The following is an 18,083-nucleotide window of genomic DNA, read 5'->3' as shown; positions in this document are numbered from 1 at the left end:
ACAGGGTGGATGCCTTAGATGTATAAGGGATGTGTGGTATGGAGGTAGGAGTGGCAGACTATGTTTTGCAGGGAGGGGGGGGGGTGTCATTAAGGCCAGAAGAACAGAATATACTGTGTTAACTGCCTAGTTCCCCATTCACCATGTCTTGTAAGGGCTGATGAAACAGAGCCTTTCCCTGAAAAAAGGCAATGGAAATGGACCATATGAACTCCTTCTTGAGGAATTAGTGCCTTAGCCATGCCATTCTGATGCCTGAGAATTTTGTCCTAATCAAAGCATCAACACAAGCAAAATTGCAATGTTCCACAATACAGCCCACCCAGTAAGCCACAGACAAAAACCCAGCCCACAATCATGGAGTTCTGACAGCTTTTTCAGAACCTGATCCATTAAGGAGGACTGAAACCTTCAAATTTGAGGGGAAAAGGCTGAGGGAGGTAAGTCCCTATGTGGCTTTAAATTTCCTCTCAGGCAGCAAAGAGATAAAGTGATGCGGTCAGTGAACCAAACAGATCAGCTATTTTTTTTTTTAATTTTATTTAACATTTGTTAACCATGAAAGTCCGACTTGGAACAAAGCCAATTTTCAGTGGAGGCCCGGGGAGAAGGCTCCAGAGTGTACTAAGAGTGTAATCTATAATTAACTGAGAGTGTAATCTATGATTACTGATCATTACCATTCTCTAAATACCAGCAGGTTTGTAGATAGCATGTAATTTCCTGGAAAGTGCCTGAAGAAAGCCTGACTACTTCCATGCTGCATATATGACATCCTTTATGAAAGACTTCATTGAGGTGATGCTTTAAGACTGCTCTGCTTTCTTTCTTTCACAATTTGGGTGTTTCTTGAGATAAATAGTCCCGGTCACTGGCTTCTCTATGGTGGACTTCATGAGCATTAAGCTTTACCCACAGAAAGGATCACCCACTGGAGAGTTGTAGGAAAATTACTATTAATTTTATTCACTGTATAGAAAGTAGCAGGTAATAAGTAGGATCTGCATCCTCTGATTTCTTACAGAGAGGAAGACACCCACTTTTATACATGTTAGGACTTGGCAATGTATCTGCATGGGGTCAAATGTGCAATATGAAAGTGGTGGGATTTGGGCAACACAGTAGTGATACTCAGAGACAGGCTTGTGAAATGCAGTATGGGGAATTGAGAGGATAGCCCTATGCCTAGTGCTCGTGGCAGGTTATATTCCTCATTGGTGCACTCTAGTACCAGTATAAACATGTCTCAAAAGACCCCAAATCAGTTAGCTGAATTCTGAAGCCTGAACCCTTGACTCTACTCACACTGGCCCATTAAACCTTGTTGATCAGTGGCAGAAGCCTGGAAGAAATGTCCACATGACTATTCATCCACAGTCTATTACACCCAATATCTTATAATGCACAATGGCCATCAGATGTCAGCAAAGAAAAACAAAAGAAAAGCATGTCATTTTAAGAGTTACGCCCCCACACCCCCTGACAGAGGTACTCTACTCTCAGCACACAAAATGTTACTACTTGAATCCAAAGGCCGGTGCATCTTAGAAAAAACAAAAATTTTGACTGTAGCACCTTTGACAAAGCCTTGTCAAACACTAGTGATCATATCTTTCAATTGTGCACAATACTATTAATAGTGTATGCAAAATCTATTTATATAGCACAGTTGATAGTATCTTTCAACTGTGCATGTATAAACAGATTTAGAGTTGCAAAACCTATCACTGACAATTAGCTATATACGCTCAGGTGACTCACTGGACCACTTCCTGGAACCAGGCCTGTTGCAAGCTGCTTTGATTGACTGATCAGTGGTTGGCTGTGTTTATACCTTATGATGCAACCTCCAATGAGCCTACCAAAGGTGCACTGTTTCTCAGCTTCCAGCTATCTGCTTGTGCAGAGTGGAGAAACTCAGGCCTTTGCTAGTCAAGGACAAGGTCAATGATGTAACACAAAGCAATTAGACCATCTTGAGAATGCATTTATCTACAGGAGGATACAACCAGTACTTGCCTTCCATTTCTTTAAGCCTTTTGACAATGCTCCAGCAAAGGTCTAGGGATAAATGTAGAACATTCCTGCTGTTCCCCAACTTGAGCAGTTTAAACCACTGTCACTTTCCAGGCAGCAGGAAAGACAAGAAACACCTCTCATCTATACTTGTTGGCAGCACAATTAAAATACTGGCACTTACAGCAATGTAACAAACTGTGCTCATCAAACATGTAGCAAGTATTGTGCTAGTCTGGGTCTTAGCTTGGAATCTGGCTGACATATAAACATTTAGAAAGCTTTAGAGCTTTAAGTACTGAACATTGGAAACTTTCCACAGTGAATATAATGACTGACATCCAAACTGTGCGAGTGTTAGAAAGGAACTAATGTGTTTAGGGGCTAAGTGTGCTCTCACATTGTAGTATGTGATGTCATAACATGCACAAGTAGAAACATATCACTCCTGATCACAGAAGATTCTGACAAAAATATGATGAAATGCAGAGAAAGGAGGCATGTGCCCAAATGCATACCTAATATAAAGCAATTGTGTTATGTGTAATCCCTTAGTAGAGCACATCCTATGATATGGGAGCATTAAGCTACATAGCAATGCTGCTCTACAAAAATTTGACCTAGCTTTCCTCTGCACTTTTGTAATAACAAACAATAAAAGGATCAGAAAGCAAAGCAAGGAAACAAGACTAAAACATTCTATTTGAAACTTTATGTACATTATTGATTGTTTCAGAAAAGAGACATAAATAAATCTAATGTCTGTGGTCTTCTCTGGAAGTAGGAAAAGTATAAATCACTTACACTAAAAAGAACATGGCCACAGGCCGGGTGACTTTCTCTTGATCTAGAATTTCTGAAGTGCTAACATTACTAGGTACCTCATGTAAGTGTTCCATGAGGTAGCTCTTTTGAGTTATCTGCAACAGCTATTTCACTGAAACTCTAATTTTACCCTACAAAATTTAGTGTGAGACTAAGCTGTAGATAACCATGGTAAATTTATGCTATTACTTGCAATCTTTCTTTTCATTATGGTTATAGAAGTTGGAAGGGAATTTTTTGAAAAAGATGAGGATCAGTATTCAGGATGCCTCTTTGTCTTGCTCATGTCCATCCTTAAATTACTTCTTTTTCAAGAGATGATTCAGAAATATAGAAAACTGTTGCCACAAAGTGCAATGTTTTTCTCCCCCAGATGTTGGCTGACTAACCAGACTGAAAGCACAGTAGGAAAAGGTAAGATAGTCATAAGTACATCACAGATGGGGGCGGGGGGTAAGGAGGAACTCTTGGACAGCAGAAGGCAGCAATAAGGGCTGGACAACTTAAGCAGGAGGAGGGACTTGATTGAAGGAATTGAAGATATGTTCACAATTACCTCAGTCCCTTCTACAGCAGAACTGGGGAGATGGAGCAAACTTCAGTCCTATCCCTCAACTTGTGCATGTACAGGTGCAAAAAGCACTCAATGCAGCAGCCGTGGAACTACTGTCAAAAAGAAATTCAAAAGCTACTGACGCAGTCTTAACAATGAAATATGACACAGTGAAGGTCTTGTAATGGATAGTGCAAGAGTTGCAAAGATAAACAAAAGTTTAATGTATGATGGGAAGCATGGTAATTGCATTTTTGGTGCAACAGAAGGGGGTATACCTTTTCCTAATGACTAGAACAGACTGATGTGGAAGTCCCATTGGGAAGTGTGGCAATTTACAGGAGCTCCACACTCTGAGAGTTTAGCAGAAAAGGACCTCTTAGCTCATTAGGCTAGGTACAAATGATTATAAAGAATGGCACGTGGCATTATGGTCAGCTGCTGTTGGAATGAAGGCTAAAAGAAAATATGTGCACTGAACAATTTCAAAGTGGTATGAACAATCTTGTTTCAGATGGCATCAAGGCAGAAAAGGTAAAGGAAATAACAAATGACAATTATGTAAGAAACAAAAGTTAGCAATTTTGAACGATGTGATTATTTAGACAATAAATGATGGCAGGTCTAGCTTTATGTATAAAAAAAGCATCCTGCTTATAAATACTGTTTAAAAACTAAGGTGGTATGTTTACTTCATAGGAAGGGAAGGGTGCACAGAATGTTTTATTCTTTTTTCAAGTACAGCAGTAACTGACTAGATTGTTTGGACATAAGAAAGAAAATAATAAAGGGTGTCCTGTAGCCAGATGTGGAAATTATACTGCTACTTATTAACAGTGTGATGGAGAGGTGGAAACAGGGCACACAGCCTGAGGCCAATGAATTAATAGTAATGGAGAAATTACAATAATTTTCCATTACAGTCATTTTCCCATAAAATCCTTATAAATAAATCAATAACTGAACGTTATGTTCCAACAACCTGGAAGCAAGCCTAAATCACACCCATTCATAAAATAGATCTGTAACTTTTCATCCAATGCCATTCTATGTCCTAGCAAAAACATTAAAAAACTTAATCATATAATACAGAAAAGCCTACTATCCCCCACTCTACATGGTTTTCATTCAGGATACAGCATCAAAAATTCTCAACTGACTTTCTAAGATATCTTTCAACCAAGAAAGGAATCATGGAAACTAGATTCATCTTTATTTTAGCTATATCAAAACCCTTCTGCTAATTGCCAAACCAACTACTACGAGAAAGACTAGCCACTCTAGACATCAGTGAAGACATCATACACTGCATAACTAGTCATTTATATAATAGGTTTGTGACAATAGGAGGTATTGCCAGCCATGTCTGGAGAAATAAGGCAGCGGATTTGTAACATATGCCAGTGCAGCTAGCTGGAATTTTTGTAAATAATTAAATGTTATTTGTATATCAAATTAATTTGTACATATGATTGTGCTGAAAATGTATTTGTGAGATTTGCTTGTGTTAAAATACATCAACAGTGTACCCTGCTGACCTGCTGGAAGGAAAAGAGATGTACATGCTTTACTGTAACTGTTTAGATGTATACATTGTAACAGCATATGCTGGAAGTGAAGAGGTTAATCTTAATCCACCTGATTTTGCAAAACATTCTTGAAATTAAATTACTTTATGGGTTAAGCCATAAAGATGTTATCCCACAGTTTTCAATGGAACCAGAGACACAATGTCTGTGCTAGAGAATAGGTTGTAGCTCCTGTAGGAAGAGTGGAATGGTTTTATGACTTCCAACAGCTGGACCACATCTGAGCAAAGCTCTATCTCTATCAGTGTGTATGGTAACACATAAGTGCTAAAATCTTGTCAGTTTCTAGTGTTGGTGAGTGTGGGAAATGGAGTCAGATGACCAGATGTGATGTCATTGTGTAATAAACTCTGAAAGAATATTTAGATATTACATTGAGAAGTCTCTCAGTCAGACTGAGCATTCTGTAGTCTTGGATCTGACAACTAGGACCACTCACCCACATTAGTTTGCCTTGCTTTATTCAGCAAGTAGGAACAGTAATTCTTTTAATCAGTCAGGAACAGATAGTGAGACTAGCTAAATACTGTTTTTCTATAACCGTGTGAAACTTTCCATATGTGTTACTTTTAATATTCCCTGTGATGAAACTCTGGTGTTTACTGCAAATAGATATTTAGTATTTTCTTGTTCTTTTTATATTTATTACTGAATATATTTAAACTTTTCATTGTGGCTGGTCCTTTTTAGAAAATATTTAAGCTTTGAGAGTATTTGCACATATTTATTTGGTGATAACTTTGGCCACTCCTGAAAGCCTTGCTGTTTGGTCAACATTACCATTTGTATTAAAATTAACTTCACTTAGTATAATTGGGTATCCTTTTAAGAGCCTTATAGTAACTGAATGGTGGCAGTGAAACTACCTTATAGTCTGGGCAAAGTTAGTAGATTGGGTAATCTGTGACAGCTTTCCCCAGGTGTGTGTGTGTGTGTGTGTGTGTGTGTGTGTCTCAGATACTTGGAGCAGGGACATGAAGCACTGGTTCCACAGAGAGGGAGCTGGAGGACTTGGCTTGGGCACTCCGCTGAGGAACTAAACATACAACTGGACCAATGAGGAGTCTTTGCCTTTTATGAGTGCAGTAGTGAAGTGCTCCAACACTTCATATGAGGTGTAAACTGACGCTGGCTACAGTTTTAAATGCAGACCATTTTTTTCTCTCCTCAACTCAGAGTTGAGTAGAAATGTACCCAGTTAGCTCCTGAGTTTTAGGCATGGCAGCAAGATCAGAATAGACTTTTTTGTGCTCCTCAACTTGAAGGGCAAAAGATCACTGAATGGCACCAGGTGCTAGAAGATGAGCCAGCTACAACTCTGACTGACTTCATCTAAGCTTGCTGTTTTCTATGACTCCATCTTCCTTAGTGCATTTCTTACTTCTTTAAAGTAGTTTTTGTAGTTTTTTCTTTGTCTTTTGTTGTCGACTGTGCATACACCATACAGTTTCTTTTGGGTTTCTTCATTCAGAAGCTTCCTGAAGTACTCTTTTGATCTGCCCTTGATGTCCTCTGGATTGGTGAGCAGATTGTCACTAACACCCTTAATGAATGACATCTGCTATCTTTATTATCTTGCTGATGTTGCCCGGTACAGTTTCTCCAATTCTTTGCTATTTGCCATTGTGGCTGCTTTCTTAGACTCCTTGTTAGCCAACCATTATTCCATATTAGCATGATTCATCTTTTATATATCCCACATCTTCCTGTACTCCTTCAGTCTTTTGATAACTTCCTGGACTTCTGCATTCCACCATCAGCCTTTCTTATGCACCTTTATGTCCATAATTGGCTCCACCACATATCTGTTCTATCATCTTCACACATGCTCTTTTTGAGATGCTTCCTTTCTTCATCTTCAACCCCACCTATTTCCTCTTCTTCCTGAGATACTACAGCCCTGGGTAATTCCTTGAACTTCTGTACTTTTGTCCAGTCAAGTTCTAGTTTTTCACCTTTGTCTTTGTTGACCTCAGGCCCTTCACTGGCCACTACTACTAGATGATTGTGGTCACTCCCACCCATGCTTTATGCTGAGAGTCAACTGATTTACTTGGGATGACTATACACTCACTGACTTGTTCACAATTCTCTTCCCTAACTGAGAGGAAGTCTACCCAATTTCCATGCTGACCACTCTTTTAGGTGATCACAAGACTGCCTCTCTTGGTAAACTATGTGTTGGCCACCCTTAAACCATTTGCAAAACAGAATTTTAGAATGGCCACTCCATTATTCCTGTTGCTCCAACCATGTGGACCTTTGCAATCTTCATAGCCTGCGCTCTCTGTCCCACTATGAGCATTGAGGTCTTCCATTATCAAGACCAAATCATTATGTTCTGCTTTATCAAGCAGTTACTGCATCTGCTGCCTGAAAACTCTCGTCTCCTCACCATACTAGCCCTGCTGTGGAGTATAGGCTGAGATCATGAAGACTGTCTTATCTTTACACTGGAGTCTGACAGCCACAAGTATGACACTGATTCTGATGACATCACGCACTGATTTTAGAAGTCTTGTTTTCACCACAATCACCATACTGATTTGAGTCACTCCTTCCCCTGAGTAGTACACTATGCATCTCACACCAGTAGATTTTGTTGCACTTCCTTTCCATCTTGTCTCTTGGATACACAGATTATTCAGTCTCCTCCTTAACATCATGCCATCCACTTCCATACTGAGTCACATTAGTTAACCTATATTCAGTGTAGGAATCCTCGATTCATTTCTGGCAGGTTGATAAATTTACATTCATTTTTCATTCAACAAAGCTAGTCATGTAACCCAGTCTGGAGAACTGGACAGAGGCCAGCAAGTAGCTTATTGGCCTAAATTCTTAATACTGGGTACACCCTGGCATATACTGGAGTAGGACAGGGCCTCAACCCATAGTACAAACAAATACCCATTCCCCTTTTTGGTGACATTAGTCAATAAGACCACATCACTAAGATCAAATTTTTACACCCCAACTGGATTGTCTATATGCAGCATATTGTATGCAGTCTATGTTCTCCCACAGATAGGCTACTATACATTACAGTTGATGTCGAAAGTGTTTTTCCACATGCCTCATCCTCTAACAAGCACTTCTTAGAGTGTGGATGTGAATCTGATACCCTTCAGCCTTGAGGTGAAAATATCCAACATGTTTTAGGTGGGAAGAACACACAGAGGTCAGGAATGAACCCTGGATAAAAATCTGTGAGGTAAAGATCCCAGCCATTGCACCTTTGTCTCTCACACATACACACAAAAAATCAAGGCTCTTAAACAGACTCAGCTGTCCATTCCCAGTTAACAAAGATAAAATAAAATAAAATAAATGTGGGATGACTGCTAGTGAATGTGCAAATCTCTCAGCATTCATGATTTGTTCAAGTAGTGAAAAAAAAATGGACAGTATATGAAGGTCCGCCAACTACATCCTAACAACAGCTTACTTGAGATACATTTGTTAAGGATTTGTGAGTCAGAATGTTTAGTCTGAATGATGCCTACTGGATATACTACCAAGTGATGCATACACAACTTGAGGGGAAGTTAATACACAAAAGACTGTTACAAAAGTGAAAAAAAAAAACAAAACAGGCCATCACAATAAAGATGTATATATTTTGACGTGTCTGTATTTCAAGACTCATGCTGTTTTTAGAAAATAAAAATAAACATTTTTCCAAGGAAACAAACAACTTGACTCATAAAGCACACATCTATATCAAGGAAGGCTGCATATAGCCACACCAGACTGAAGGCAATTCTCTAGTAAACATTTGAAATGCTGGGACCCACTAGAGTAAGTCCTGAAATAGGGACAGTGAAAGGCTGAAAGAACAGACTTACACAAACCAAGTCCAAGATCCCACTTCACAGAATAGTCCCTTTTCTCCTAGTTACGGGAATCTTGGAGTTGGTATACTTAAGTTCATGGATGGAAGACTACAAGATGTATAAACTTGCTGCTAGCACACTATTACAAGTTATTTGCATTTTGTAATTAGTTATATTTATGTGCACATACATAGGTATGTGTGTGCGTCTTTAAAACGACAGACGTAAAAAAATATTTATTGTATTACTACCTCTAAATTTTAAAATGAATCACGAAGTACAATAATACCAATAAAAACTGATGTTACATGGTAATTACTAGATCTTAGGGTCTGACTCAATATAAGGTATCTTTTTTTCTTCTGGGAAACTTCTCAACTACCTTACACCTGTCAGAGTGTTATGCAGCAATCCATAAATCTTCCATGTGCTTCTTACCTTGTTACAATGTTCTATTAGAATTTCAACCACAATGTTCTGAAACTTAATGTTCATCATTGCTGCAACTGTTTCTTCCTGAGCTCTCATGAGGGTGGGACCAAATATAACACCCATGTTTGAAGATGTCATCAGGTTCTCTTTGCTAAAACTGCACACACTGCAGAAAAAAATTGAAGAAATAAGAGTAAAACAACGGCATCACTTCCCTGCACTCGCTCAACAGTTGTCATTAATAATGTAAGTCTGTAAATTTTAAAGATATGAATTATTGTTTTATTATTCCCAATGTATTGGTTAAAGTAGTGTAAACACCATGTAGGAAGGTGCTAGCAATCATTTAGTCACCAGCTATGAAATTATTAATCGAGTAAACAAAGCTCTTTTATGCTGAAGAATAATTAAGTTAAACACATTAGGTCTTGTGTACGCTGGCTGTGCATAATGAGAACTGCTAGAAAAATGGAGAAGAAATACGTGGCATTAATAAAATCTACTGCTATCGCTCCGAAAAGGTGTGCAGCCTTTGACCAGCACCTTGCAGAGCTTCTGCAAAAAACTGGTTAATGCCTGCTGAATCTCAAAGATAGAACATTCTGACAGCTGTCACACCTCCAGCAGCAGACTTGCATCCTGGTTAATCAACAGTCCACTTCCTGGGGAGTCCAGAGTTCTAGTACAACCCTGAAGAAGTCTGGACTTAAGGATGAAGTGGAGGTTTACCTAGGTGACTATGAAAGGTATGCAAGCTAGGGAAATCTAGTCTCAAACAACAGACAAGAATTCTATCATCCCACCTGAATGGAGAGGCTCTGAAAATGTACATAGATTCTGATGCCAATAATAATAAAAGTTAAAAAAAAAAAAAAAAGTTTTACCAAGGACTGGGGATTCACATGAAGTGCAGTCTTGGAAGTTTCAAAAAAATGACATTTGGCATGGACAAATCAATGAGATCTTGAATGACCAATTTGCTAAAATTTTTTTAGTAGGTTAGCAAGTCATACAAATAAATTAAAATACTGGACATTTTGGCTACAGATACGTTTAAGACAGCATTAACTATTAAGGCAAGAAAGTGGATAGTCCAGAGTGACCTTCAGTCATTCAAACAACAAAATTTGGTAGTTCAACGGTTGATAAAAAGTGAAATTCCACATTCTAAGTCAGGCTTTCACTCACAAAATGGTAGAAACAAGCCTTCAACTAACTATACTGCTGTACATGTAACTTAGAAATAACTGCCATTATTTGAACCAGTTTGCTTTAAATGCTATAATAACGGATGTATAGACAATTACTGTATAGTTAAGAGTTGAGTATTCACCTGTGGTGATGACAGTATGGGATCCAGTAGCAGCCTAAGTAACATAATTACAGGCAGTTGAATGGAGGGAGGGAGGGAGAGAGGGAGAAAAGGGGTAGCTTTGGAATAGGTTCCAGAGTCAATGGGCTACCGAAATGTACTATGCATCCTCTAGTGGTAAGCTGTAGAACTATCTGAAGTAGCAAGCTCCCTCCTCAGACTGCAAGGGTCATGCAGAAGTAAAACCTGGGCAAAGGCTGTCATCACATCACACTTAGCCTTATGGAAAGATGGACAGCTTTAGCCTCGCAATGATGTTGAGTCACAACCCCTCACCAGAAATCTCTTACCCAGAGAAGGAACAGCTGGGATAATGATCTGCATTGAAAAAGTCCATAACTGACAGCATATACAATATGAAAAAGAGGTGAAAAGTTTGATCCCTGTGGCACCTCGCATTCTAGAGGTTAATTACTGGAATAACTAATGCATGAAACTAGCAGATGTTGTCGTCTGAAAGATAAAGAGCAACCCATTCATGAATGTTGCCAGAAACACCACAACGTGGCCTTGTATGCCTGGTCGGGATACTAAAGTCTTTGTGTTGAAAACTGCTGAGAGGTCAAGGAGGCCAAGATCAAATGTAAACTCTGGTCATGAGCCCTTATGAGGTTACTTACATCCCAAACAAGGGGAAAACAAAAAACAAACCAGGCTGACATGGATTAAAGAGATCATGTGATGTCAAAAAGACGTAGACCCTCCTTCTGAATAACTTTACCTATAAAAGAAAGCTTAAAGATTGGAGGCAGTTTTCAAAGTTCTTCAGTTTCAAGGATTGTTTCTTTAGAATGGGAGTTATCAAGGACCTTTTTACATAAGATGGAAACCATTCTCAGCAAAGATTCAGCAATAAGGAACATAACTATTCCTAGGGAAAAGAAACAAGATTTGAGTGGCCTCCAGGGTCAAGGATGCAAACCTTAGTAGGAAGGGCACAACAACATCACATTGTTGAGCTTATTGATATCAGTTTAATGAAACTTAGCCAATTAAAAGTCTAGGACCCACACATTAGACAAAGCATCATTCATGGCAGGACTATTACCTGTAAAAACATTAGCTGCATCCTAATACTGAGATGGATAACAAATAAATAAAAGAATAAATAACCAAACAACTGACTAAATTAATAAATGAATAAACTTCACAAGCAGGAAGAGCAGCTAATCTGCACAACTTCCCATCCACCAGAAAGAACACCATGCTGCCCGATAATCTAATGCAGTACAAATCTCAAAGGACAAATAACCTTCTTATGTGAAATTTCCATTCTTAATGCTGAATTAGCAGCATCAAAACTAAGTCAGTTTTGGAGTAAACGAGTCCTCTGCTATTTATGTTCGTAGGATCATTGGAGATTACTTGGCTATCGACCTGGAAGTCATTTCAACCCAATGTAATGCCATAGAAATGTTAATTCATACCCAAGATTGCATTTAGTAATGACTGCCCATGTCCAGGGGGGTCATGGACGCTATTTCCAGTAAGAATTTCCGTGCCACCCCCATCCACAGCCCAGGTTCCTTTGACAGTGTCATAGAGTGTGCTCTGTTTCATTGAATAGGCTATTCCTATTCCAAAGTGGGGCTCACACTGAGGATAATCTGTCCCTCCCAGCATGTCTTATTTAAGCAGGACACATTATTTTCCTTTGGGAATGGGTAGTCCTAGTCCCATTTTTTTTTGCAGCATGATTTCAAGTTTTTGTTTTGGTTTGGGTCTGAGATTGCTTGACATAAGTCTCCTAAAGAGTCTAACATAACAAGGGACTTTATTCTGTCTGTATACATCATGTGCTGGAGTCCCCTGATCTTTTTTGTTAGAAACCTCTGAGGTCTCTCCAATTGTTGCAGGTGCTTTCTATGGTACACGCTGAATGGGGGTGTTATATTCAATTATCAGCATAGAGGGGTTATAACCTCTTTTGCTCTCAAGGCAATGCCTTTACTAATCGAGTGTACTATGTTGAAAACCTTCCTTACTACAGCAGACACATGGTGGTCGAAGTTAAGGTCGTGGTGAACTTGTGAAACCAAGTCCCTTACCACTTCATGGGTACTTAAAGTATTGTTGTTTATTTGATAGTGTGATGGGACATTGTTTGTGCTGAAGGGAATGATGATGCATTTCTTTGCATTCAGTTTGAGACCATGACTAAGACACCAGTTGTTCATCTGTGTAAGACCCTCCTGGAATATACTAACATCAACTGGGTATTCAATAATCAGACCCAGTTTTCAGTCTTCTGCAAATTTTGTCAGCTACAACCCCTTAGTTTTGCCTTGAACTTCTGAGAAGTACATACCAAGCAGTAGGGGGCCCAGCACTGACCCATGTGGCATCCTGCTGGTAACAGGTCTGCTGGTTGATGTGGAGTCACCCATTTTGATAGTGTGTCTGGTTTGTGAGCCAGTTAGCAATCCATCTTACAATGAAGGGGTCTGCATTCAGTTTGCTAAGTTTATTGGTAATGCCTGAGTGTGGGATTATGTCAAAAGCCTTTGCCAAGTTGAGGTATGCTGTGTGCACAAATGTACCCTCATCAATGGCCCTGGTTACATTTTGAAAAAAAATCCACCAGATTTAACAGGCAGGATCTGCCCTTGATGAAGCCAAATTGGGTAGGATCCAGGGGTTGGAGGTCGCCTACATCTTTATGTTCCATGGTCTTACAGATGAGGCTGTAATTACCTGGGTCTGTTGCAATGCCACTTTTGTGGAGGGGAATAACGGTTGCTGTTCTCCATTCCACAGGAACAAAGCCTGTGGTTAGACTATGACTGAAAAGTGTACTTAATGGTGATGCTAGCCTGAGATGCCATTTGGTCCCATAGAGGCTGTTTTTTGCCTTGGACAAGGCTTTGATGACCTGTTCTTCATATATGTAGGGTGGGGGTTGGGGCAAGGTTTGTGATAAATTTGAAGGGGCTGGGGGAGGTGAAACTTTTACCAAACCTATCTGCTAGCAGGTTTGCTATTTCTGTGGGGTCAGTGCTCCAACTGGATGTCTCATTCTCCACGTAGCATAAAGTTCATGATCAAACTATGGGGCATGGAAAGCAACAGATATGGGAGGTACACAAACTGGGAAGACAGTACTGATAGTGTCTATCAGAGAATATGGAACATCAGTACACCTTCTAGGGGCTGATTAATAGCAGATACCAATGTACCACTACCACAGATATTTACAATGAGCCAATTCAGTATCAGGTAGCAATACAAGTGGCAGTCCCAGCCTAAAATAAATCAGGCGATGTTATGTCCAAGAAACTGCTTTCATTAACAAGTCACTAGTCTCCAAGCAAAGCTGGGACACCAATTTAGAACAAGGTCCAATTTGTAATAAGCACTGGTTAACTATTTGAGTGAAACTGAAACTCACTAAAAGACTGCAAAGTTCTGTTTTGAGTTCAATACTCAAATTAGTGATCCAGTTGTAAAGGCTAATCATCTAAGGTAGCTGTATATTAGATTAATAGGTTAGTAAGGAGAGCTCTTATACAAATGTCTCCAGATATAAGGATGGACAGTACACCAACAGAAATATGTAATTCACTACTGCTCCAAGGACATATTCAGAGGTAGTGAATTTTGCAACATTTACCTGTGACATTTCAAGCTGAGGTGGATGGACAGTACATCAACAGAAATATGTAATTCACTACTGCTCCTAGGACATATTCAAAAGTAGTGAATCTTCCAGCATTTACCTGTGACATTTCAAGTTGAGGCGAAAAAGAAATAGCTCTTCTACTGCTGATCCTGCCCTGACTAAGGCTGTGAATAACAGAAACCCTGAGGGATGGACACAGTGATTTTAATGCACCCAAATTTCAGTACATGCATTCAGCTAATAAGCACTTTTTCCTATTTCTCTAAAGAAAATTAGTTTTCCAACAAAAAAATAACTACACTGCGTAATTTACTGGAAATAATATTAACATACTACTGAAGTAAAGAAGATGAAAAAAATGAACTGCTGTATGATCACTAAAAAGGAATCTCAGTCTTACACTGAAATAAACAACCTACAGTTGTAGAAATATAGGCCTTAATGAATCAGAAGAGAATGTTCAAAAAGACTTCTAAGTAGAAGGAAAAGGTTATCAGCATTAATAACTTTGGAACTAGTTAGCTACAGCTTTAGAATATACAACAAGACAACAAATTAAAATATTAGCTGGAAGAAAGAAAAAATGTTGTGTGGATTCTGATATGACACCAACCTTTCAAAACAAATGGCTGACATGTGACAAAGACACAAACTGGACTGAATGAGTAAATCCCTCATTGCAACCCCACATTTCTGTAATGAGCTAACCATTAAAAGATTACTTTCCCACAACACTTCCTATATACTTCTGTCATAACATCTACAATCCTTAATTAGTAGTATAGTTAATTAAATAATGAGGTTCCTCTTCACTTCAGAGGGTAGCACTTGGGTATCTATCCAAAATCAATGACAAGGCACCACATACCACTAACAAAAGTGCAGTTCTGTAAGTTGAACTTACCATAATAGTAGATGTCCGAATGGTCACTGCTGCAGTTGTCTTAGCTATATGGGTTATATCCTGCCAAGGATATAATAGCCAGCCAGCTTCCAAAGCTTCAGGGCACTTTCCACACACCCAGACTGTCAAGCAGCTTGAGCTGAGCTGACTAAAAGACAAATTTAGGCACAAAGCCCTTCAGAGCTTTCATGCCAGAGACAGGGAAGCTGAGCCCCGAAAGGACAATGCTAGGAACAATAAAAATATATATCCACACCCATGCATAAAAATATACCAAAAAACAAGGGGGTGGAGGGAAGGAGCGGGTACTGCAGCAGTGATCATTTGAACATCTACTGTTATGGTTAAGTTTAGCTAACACAACTGTACTATCTTCTTCTTCTTCTTAATCACTTCTACAGTAGCCTTAGCTATATAGGGAGATTACCATAATAGTTAACTATACATGGGAGGTGGAAGGAGAAGGGTCCAGGAGCCCTTGGAGAATGGTCCTAGCAAAGCTTGCTCTACACTTACAAAAGGAATCAAGCTTATAGAGTTCTGTAAAAGTATGCTTGGAAGACCAAATAGCAGCTTCTAGAATACTTCTACAATCCAACCCTTTCCAAAAAGCCATAAATGAAGCCAAGACCCTGGTAGACTGGGCCTTGACCCTGTCTGGAATAGATTTGTTATGGTGAGTATAACAAAAGGCAATAGCCTTAGACAACCATTTGGAAATAGTTTGTTTTGGCACAGGTTGTCCTTGCTACTTCCTTCACAAGAAATAATCAATTTATCAGAAGATCTGAAAGACTTAGTTCTGTCAAGCTAGCACATGAGCTTTCTATGGACATCCAAGGTATGAAACATCCTTTCTCCCTTATTTGGGGTTAAGTAAAGAAAATGTGGAGATGGATAGTTTAGCTTAAAGTAAACTCAGATGCTACTTTAGGCAAAAAAGAGTTATTAGTTCTCAAAGAAAACTTGTACGTGTGGAAAATGAGACAAAAAGTACAGTTTTGTACCTACCATAAATGTAGATGTTCGAGTGCTAATACAGCTGCAGTCATAACAGATGGGTTCTCCTGCCATCAGGCGGGTCCTCGGTCGGCCGAATTCCAAAGTCTAGGTCCGGCGTCGGTTGTCGTCGCTTCTTCCCTGATGTCAGTGCGACAGGGGTACAAAGGAACCAGCCGACGCCATTTTCTTCAGTTTTTCTTGCCCCAGATGTCAGGTGCCCCCAGAAGGAAGGCAATACATAAATTTGTGTAATAAAGCAATGCAATATAATCAAAATACAGTAGTTGCAAGCAAATACACCATAAAAGAATACCCCAATCAGGTTGTATGAGGAGGTGTTAGCCAATAGGCCTGTCCCAAGAGGGGAAGGAGGGGGGAAACCTGGACTGCAGCTGTATTAGCACTCGAACATCTACATTTATGGTAGGTACAAAACTGTACTATGTTCATCGTGCATACAGCTGCAGTCATAACAGATGGGTAGAATCCCAAAGCTAAGAAAGGGGTGGTAGGCACTAGGTGGAACTAGGAGGAGCCAGGATGCCCTGCAAGATTGCAGTGGCAAAGCCTGCTCTAGTTTTGGAGTATAATGGTAGGTGGTAGTGCTTGGAGAAGGTATGCACAGAACTCCAAGTGGCTGCTTCCAAAATATCTTTGGTAGGAACTCCTCTGAGGAAAGCTGCTGAGGTAGCTGTGGCCCTTGTGGAGTGAGATCTGATGCCTGTAGGTACAGTTTTGCCATGAAAAGAATAGCAAAAGCGTATGCAGTGGGCTATCCATTTTGAGATTGTCTGTTTGGAAATTGGCTTTCCTTGAGCTCCTACAGCATAGGACACAAAGAGCTGTTCTGATTTTCTGAAAGGCTTTGTTCTGTCCAAATAATAATGCAGTTGTCTGTGGATGTCCAAGGAATGTAGTGATCTCTCCTTTGTTTTGAGGATTAGGATAAAAGGTAGGCAAGTGTATGGCTGGATTCAAAGCTACCCTGGATACCACTTTAGGCATAAAGGACAGGTTGGTTCAGAAGAAACTCTGTCCTGATGGAAGATGATAAAAGGCTGCACAGCCATGAGAGCTTGTAGTTCTGAAACTCACGAGCTGAGGTAATAGCCAGAAGGAAAGCTGTTTTCCAGGACAAATATTGCAAATCTGATGAGGCAGCTGGCTCAAAGGGAGGCAAGGTCAGTTTTTCCAGAATGAAATTGAGATCCCAAGCAGGTATTGGTTGTTTCCTTGGGGTCTTAGATTCTTAGCCCCTCTGAGGAACTGTCTTAAGAGAGGGTGAGAGAATAAGGGTGGATCAGTGTTGTATTCTGCAGAAATGGCTGAGGCATGGATTTTGATGGAGGAGAATGAAAGTCCACTGCTTAGCAGCTCAGCTAGATACTGTAGTATTTGAGGTAAATTCAGTTTTCCAGGATCCTGGCCCTTTTTCTCATTCCAGACACAAAACCGTTTCCATTTTGTGGAGTAAGCTTTTCTAGTTGACGGCCTTCTGGCCTCCAAAATGACATCCTGCACCTCCTTGGAGAGTAGGGTCTGTTGTGATGCTAAGGAATCTTCCATGCGGCTAGATTGAGTGTTTTTAGCTGGCTGTGAAGAGTTTTGAAGCTGTGCTGAGTCAGGAGAAGAGGCATTAGAGGTACAGTCCATGGTGGGGAATGCATCAGGCTCCTCAGGAGTGGGTACCAGTGTTGTCTTGGCCAGTCTGGAGCAATGAGAATCATCTTTGGTCTGTCTGCTCTGGTTTTCAATAGAACTTTGGGCAGCAGAGGAAGAGGTGGGAAGGCATAAACTGTAATTGATGTCCAACTGAAAGAGAGAGCGTCCACTCTCCAGGCCTTTGGATGGAAAATCCTTGAGCAGAATTTTGTCAATTGGTGATTTTTGTGGGAGGCAAAGAGATCTATGTCTGGCCTTCCCCATGCTTGGATT

General features: G+C 39.9%; 1 protein-coding gene across 3 annotated transcripts in view; it reads right to left on the bottom strand.

The window, feature by feature from the left end:
- OPHN1 (oligophrenin 1) overlaps positions 1 to 18,083 on the bottom strand; it is a 2,670,560-nt gene that overhangs the window by 335,622 nt on the left and 2,316,855 nt on the right. For all 3 annotated transcript variants that reach the window (XM_044057106.1, XM_044057104.1, XM_044057105.1), the window contains one exon: positions 9,258 to 9,417. In XM_044057106.1, the coding sequence (XP_043913041.1) occupies positions 9,258 to 9,417 (160 nt within the window). The remainder of the gene's footprint in view (positions 1 to 9,257; positions 9,418 to 18,083) is intronic.

This window comes from Protopterus annectens, chromosome 15.part0, assembly GCF_019279795.1.
Source record: "Protopterus annectens isolate FY-2018-M chromosome 15.part0, PAN1.0, whole genome shotgun sequence".
NCBI lineage: Eukaryota > Metazoa > Chordata > Ceratodontiformes > Protopteridae > Protopterus > Protopterus annectens.
The sequence above is the reverse complement of the archived record's forward strand: the minus strand, read 5'-3'. Positions and strand labels throughout refer to the sequence as shown.